At 34.5% G+C, this 6,863-nt stretch overlaps 1 protein-coding gene across 1 annotated transcript in view; it reads right to left on the minus strand.

Moving 5' to 3' along the window:
• The window catches only part of LOC111154462 (transmembrane protein 135), a 254,675-nt gene that overhangs the window by 199,551 nt on the left and 48,261 nt on the right, over positions 1–6,863 (minus strand). The window contains exon 4 of the mRNA XM_022514068.1: positions 2,735–2,768. Coding sequence (XP_022369776.1) covers positions 2,735–2,768 — 34 coding nt within the window. The remainder of the gene's footprint in view (positions 1–2,734; positions 2,769–6,863) is intronic.

Genomic DNA, 6,863 nt, shown 5'->3' on the forward strand with positions numbered 1-6,863 from the left:
TCCCTCCTTTCTTCAAGTCCCATGTAATTCATAAAACCTTCTGATTGCTCCTGCCCAAAGCTAACTTCCTTTTCTAAAGTTTAAAAGACTGTATTGTCATATCACATATTTGACATGAATGTAATGTCTTGTACTATTAATTACCTATTCGTTTTAAATTCAGATCTAGATATACCTGTACCCTCAACAAAATTAATTTTGAGGACAGAATAATGGTTTATATTTGTGTCCCAATACACCAAAGGTGCTGTGCATGCAGTAAATACTTACTAATAAAAATTACAATAAAGATAATATGAAGCCAGTTCTGCATATTCTTCTAGCTTTTACTCATTCAAAGGCAGTCAATGCCTTTGAAATCTTCTGGTCAAAATGACTAAGAACAGGTAACTATCGTAGCCAAAAATAACAAGATGATATTGTTACTAACCAAACAGTTATTATTTCATTGTCTCTGAACATTTTGAGGGGTGCTGTGTATATATGTATACATATGAAACCAACCCATTATAACAAAGATATAACAAGAAGTGGAAAGGTAAGAGTACAACCTCCAAAATATGATTATTTAATAGCATGAGCAATAAAATTATACAGCACAGTAACAAAAGATGTCACAAAATAATATGTCCCTAATTTTTGAAAATTTGAAAAAGGGTATATAATGTGTAATGTGAATGTGCATCTATGTCCATGCATTTATGTATACACACTGGAGGAGAAGGAAGGACATAAAAAACACTAAACTGGTAATAATTACTACATGGTAAAATTACAGATGATTTTTACGTTGTTTTTTAATGCTCTTCTGTCTTTTCCAAATCAGAAATACATACCTAATACAATAAATAATTTTAAAATAAAAACTCCTAACATTTCAAAATATTGTTGTTGATGTTATAAGCCAACAACTTAGTCTAGTAAGCAATACAATCAAGTGATACAACAAAGTTATTTCTTAAAGCTGAATTCAGTCTCTCTGAAAATATTTAAATCTTTACCTACTCTGCACCAACTACTCTCCTACTAAAGAAACAGCTTTATAGTAATAGTATAAATAAAAGGCTCTATTTAGATAAAGAAAATCAAGCTTATTAGGTTATCACTGGTACCCAGAATATATTATGTATAAGTTCACTTTCCTTTAACATGGTCAAAGTCTGTTTAAAAGACCTTCAATCTCATTAAAATTTTGTAGTTAATGATAAAAAAAATCCTTAATAAAAGATCAAAATTAAGTTTTGATTCTTGTCATAAAAGAAAGGTTCTCTATGTTAACTACAGTAAATACATCAATATAATTTTGATACTACTATAATTTTGTAAGGTATTACTATAGGGGAAACGGAGGGTATATGAGATCTCTTTAGTATTTCTTACAGCTGCATATGAAGCTACGTATGATTCCTTCATCTAAAGGCTTATTCTTAAAAAATACAATATATTAATATGTTATTAATATATTGATATAATATATTAAGGGCAATCTCCTATATTGATTATATCAAACAAAGTCACAGATCATCTCTCCAGGAATTAACAACCTAAACCAGGCAACACACACAAAAAAAGGTTGTGAAACTTTACTTAGAATTTAAAGGAAAGTATTTAAATACAGATGGTATTTGGGTATTAAAGTATATACCATGTGGTAGTATAAAAAAGCATGTTCATGGTTAAAGAAAAAAAAAACACATTAAAACTCAAATCCATTCTAGCATGAAAGAGAAATAGTTCTAAGTTTCTTGAAAAGTGAGAAAGAAGAGCAATACGCACAATAGGTTGGTATCACTATTATGGTTCTCACAACATGCTATAATCTACATTCCAGTCCTTTCCAAACATTACTATTTCTACTGTGACTTCTTCACTAGGCAGCAAACTCCACAAGTATAAGAACCATCTTCATCCTGTCTATCAGCAGACAGCATGGTAATGGACATATGATAAATGCAGAGCAAAAATTAAATTATTTTATACCTGAAATGAGTATTTATATAGAACTTTGAACTATTTTCTCTTGTTAGAGAATTCAAGAACTCCTCAGATAAATAAATATTTTTTTCTTAGCTGAATTTTTCAATGTTGCCTATTAATTCTATTAAGCAACTTTAAATTTTTTTCATATAAATATATTTTTAAATAATGGACTTAGCAATGAAAATTATATAATCTTGATTATATAGTTACCATAAAGAATATTAGACTAGACAACACTGATTTCATTCTTATAAACTTTGAAATTTAGAAGACCCGCTAATTATGTTATTAAATATACTCAGTTTGGAGATGGGACCAATGTTCTAATGTCCAAGAATAATGACATCACAAAAGCTCATCCTTAAATCATTTTCCCATAAGAAATGGCAAGAGAAGCAGAGTATGAAATGAAATTAAAGATACAGAGAAAGAGATAGAGGTATATACCCTAGCAAAGATGAAGATCTACGCTTAAAGAAAAGAATAGTCATGAAGGGCAAAGGGCAGTGAATCACCTTCTTCCTGAAATAAATGAAAATAAGTCACATATGTTAGGAATAAATAGATGGCATCAAGGTTCTTTTAAACACTTAAGACTATCCTTCAAAACAGAGACAGAAGAGCTTCTGAAATTTCAGTAGCTTTCTTTTCCTTTTTTTTTTTTTTAAGGGAATTTGATTTAAAAAAGAAAGATAAAAAAAGTACATGGGAAAACTTCAAAAGCAACAACAACAAAAAAAAAGGAATTACTTACCAAATTGGCCATATAAATTGTGAGCAGCCCTCTCCTGCAAATAATTTTAAAAAGAGAGTTAGATTAAGCATCCATTTGACTTAATAATCGCTTTATCATTTTTTTAGAAATCAAAACGATTATCAGGAGGAGTTAAGAAAAAGGACAGATTACACTGAACTTAGTTTTCAGTACCCTAACAACTGGATCTAAATGGATTCTACAAGTCATTCTGTTCAGTGCTCATTAAACATTCTATTTTGGTGGTCATTAATTGAAATAATTTAAAATTATTATTGCCTTATAATTATTAACTAGATTAAATGTAATGGTCATTTCACAATATATACCATTATTGAATGATTATGTTGTATACTTGAAACTAATATAATGTTATGTGTTAATTATATCTTTATTTTAAAAATTACTATTATCATTATGAATTAATAGAAAGAGGATTATAATTTGCCATTAATCTACATTTACGCTAGAGAATTCTAAATTTAATAAAGAACCCTAAAGAATTCATCTTGCCAAAAGGTCAAGGTCAAGGCCAAAACAATGCACATTTATGGCAAAAAAAAAAAAATCAGGTCTTCTATTTATTTCACACACAGTACAACTGTTTATTAGATGTCCTTACAAATCATATTAAACCACGTTGGTTTTAACTTCATTGTTAAGTGAGAAGTTAGGCACTAAATGAACTTTCTAATGCCAAAAAACAAACGAACGTTCAAGAAATAGTCACTGTAGGGAAAAACTACACACTTATCAAACTTAGTTAATGAAAATAAAGGTAGGAACTCAAAGAATATTTAATCACTTCAACTAACTTATACTGCATGTAAAACCATAAATAAAGCACATCCTATTCTTTAGGAAAGAAGTCTTCAATGTTTTAAGAGTTTAAGGGCAGAGTTAAAATAAACGTTGATGGGGCACCTGGGTGGCTCAGTCAGTTAGGTGTCTGCCTTCAGCTCAGGTCATGATCCTGGAATCCTAGGATCAAGCCTCACATGGGGCTCCCTGCTCAGTGGGGAGTCTGCTTCTCCCTCTCTTACTGTCCCCCCACCACCACTCTCTCTCACTTTAAAAAAATTTTTAAAAAAAGAAACTTTGAAAATTATAAAAAGTTATTTAGAGATTCAATTTTGAAAATTTCTAGTACTTAAAAAAAAAACTTTGTAAATAAAACAAGTACCAATATCAAATCATTTTCACTTAAATTTCATGCCAGGTCTTCATATTAACATTGTCAATGAAATCTTGAAGTCAGATCCAGTCATATATAATCTGGATTGTTCACTATTTAAAATGGCTTAATAAGATTTCTAATATCACTAAAGCCACATGGAGGCCATACAATCTAACTGAACTGAAGCTCAAAAACCAGGGTTTCATTTAACTTTAATTCTTTGGTACTCTGTAATTTAATTTTGTCATTAAAATGAGGGAACAAGGGGTGCCTGGGTGGCTCAATAGGTTAAGCGTCTGCCTTCAGCTCAGGTCATGATCCCATGGTCCTGGGATGGAGCCCCGCATTTGGCTCGCTCAGCAGGGAGCCTACTTCTCCCTCCACCTGCTGCTCCCCGTACTGTGCTCTCTCCCACTCTTTCTCTGTGTGTGAAATAAATAAATAAAATCTTTTAAAAAAAATTAAACTAGGGAACAAGACTAGTTACCTAACTTACATTTCAACATAAAAACTATTTAAGGAAAAAAAAACATACATTTATCACTAACATATAAACATAATATTGGACCTACTCTGGTTGAAAGGGGTAAGGAGATCTAGGCCAACTCATGGAACCAAACCCTGCAGGCAATGACCCTGCTCAGCAGGTCCTAACACACCTTACTAAAACAACAGAATTCCTTTTTTTTTTTTCCCATTTTATTTTATTTCTTTCCAGTGTTCCAAAATTCATTGTTTACGCACCACACCCAGTGCTCAATGCAGTACGTGCCCTCCATGATACCCACCACCAGGCTCACCCATACCCCCAACACCCCTCCCTTCCCAAACCCTCAGTTTGTTTCTCAGAGTCCACAAGTCTCTCATGGTTTGTTTCCCCCTCCAATTCCCCCATCTCACTTCTCCTCTCCATCTCCCAATGTCCTCCAAAAACAACAGAATTCTAGCGCTCCTCTAAAAAGGAATTTTAAAATCAATGATAAGATGATCTCATAGCTTTCTTGTCTATGACTTGTACAAATGAACTGAAATTGTTCTTACTCATCTTTACTGATCTTATCAGTTCCTACCTAATTCTAAACCAAAGGTGTTCTACTAGTACTTATTTTAAGTAAATTAAATAAAGAAAAATTAGGGTAACATCAACATCCAAGAGTCACACATACACAGAAAACTTAAATCCTTCTCAACTGATACCTATTCTTACCAAAAGCTATTTACATATGAAGAAAAAAATCAAAAAAAAAAAAAAAGAAAAAATCAACACACTTAATCACAAAACCAAAACCAAAGTGTCTCTCCAATTTCAGTGGCAGTGCTGATTATACATTACCTTATGAAGTAAACTAATGTATTTAGCCCACTAATCTATTTCCATCTCTAAAATTCAACAAATTATCAACCTGATACTGTAACTGTTTATCTTTAACTACCAGGCAAAGATTAGATTATCTTGTTTACCTTCACATTTCACACACCTACAATAGTACCTGGCATCTAATAGGCATTAAACAAATGGTTATGGAATCACTAGAGGAAGTGTTACTAGGAACTTAGCCCTATAAAAAGGAACAGACAAGAGACATACAGTATGTATAGAAATATAATCACAAAAGACAGCCAGTAAGCGGGAGGGAAAATTAGTGATATCAATTGATCAGCAAGCAAAGATGTGATCAGATTATTTTACATATGCATAAAATGTAATAATCTACAAGGTATAATCAATACGTGAAATCAGAGTTTATCCTCTCAATAGTCCTATGCAGTGTAGACACTATTATCCTTACTCTATCGAAAACTGAGAATCAGAAAAATGTTTGCCTCACAAATACAAAAGTAGCAAAGACAGAGAGGAGTCAAGATGGCGGAGAAGTAGCAGGCTGAGACTACATCAGGTAGCGGGAGATCAGCTAAATAGCTTATCTAAAGATTGCAAACACCTACAAATCCAACGGGAGATCGAAGAGAAGAACAACAACAACTCTAGAAACAGAAAATCAACCACTTTCTGAAAGGTAGGACTGGCGGAGAAGTGAATCCAAAGCGACGGGAAGATAGACTGCGGGGGGAGAGGCCAGCTCCCGGCAAGCGGCAGAGCAACGGAGCACAAAATCAGGACTTTTAAAAGTCTGTTCCGCTGAGGGACATCGCTCCAGAAGCTTAACCAGGGTGAAGCCCAGGCGGGGTCAGCGCGGCCTCAGGTCCCGCAGGGTCACAGAAGGATCGGGGGTGTCTGAGTGTCGCAGAGCTTACAGGTGTTAGAACGGGGAAGCAGGCTACAGAGACAGAGCCGAGGAGTAAGCTCTAATCTCGGGGTTACCTTGAACCGGTCGCAGGCTCGGTCAGCTCGGAGCGCGGCCAGAGGCCAGGGTGACGGGAGTAATTGGGCACTGTTCTCTGAGGGCGCACTGAGGAGTGGGGCCCCGGGCTCTCGGCTCCTCCGGGCCGGAGACCAGGAGGCCGCCATATTCATTCTCACCCTCCAGAACTCTACGGAAAGCGCTCAGGGAACAAAAGCTCCCGAAAGCAAACCCTGCAAACCCGAGCGGATTACACAGCCCGGCCCGAGAAAGGGTGGTGCAACTCTGGGGCAAAGACACTTGAGAATCACTACAACAGGCCCCTCCCCCAGAAGATCAACAGGAAACCCAGCCAGGACCAAGTTCACCTACCAAGGAGTGCACTTTCAATACCAAGGAGAGAGGCGGAATTCCAGAGGAGGAGAAAGCAAAGCACGGAACTCATGGCTTTCTCCCCATGATTCTTTAGCCTTGCAGTTAATTTAATTTTTTTTTCTTTTTCAATTTTTTTTTCTCTTCTAATGCTAAATTTTTTTAACCTTTACTGTTTTCTTTTATAACGTTTTTAAAATAGTTTATCTAATATATATATATATTTTTTGCTTTTTATATTTTTTCTTTATCGGTTTTCTTTTTTTAATTGTTTTTT

The sequence above is a fragment of the Enhydra lutris genome, unplaced genomic scaffold (genome assembly GCF_002288905.1).
Source record: "Enhydra lutris kenyoni isolate GAN:26980312 unplaced genomic scaffold, ASM228890v2 scaffoldscaffold37, whole genome shotgun sequence".
NCBI lineage: Eukaryota > Metazoa > Chordata > Mammalia > Carnivora > Mustelidae > Enhydra > Enhydra lutris.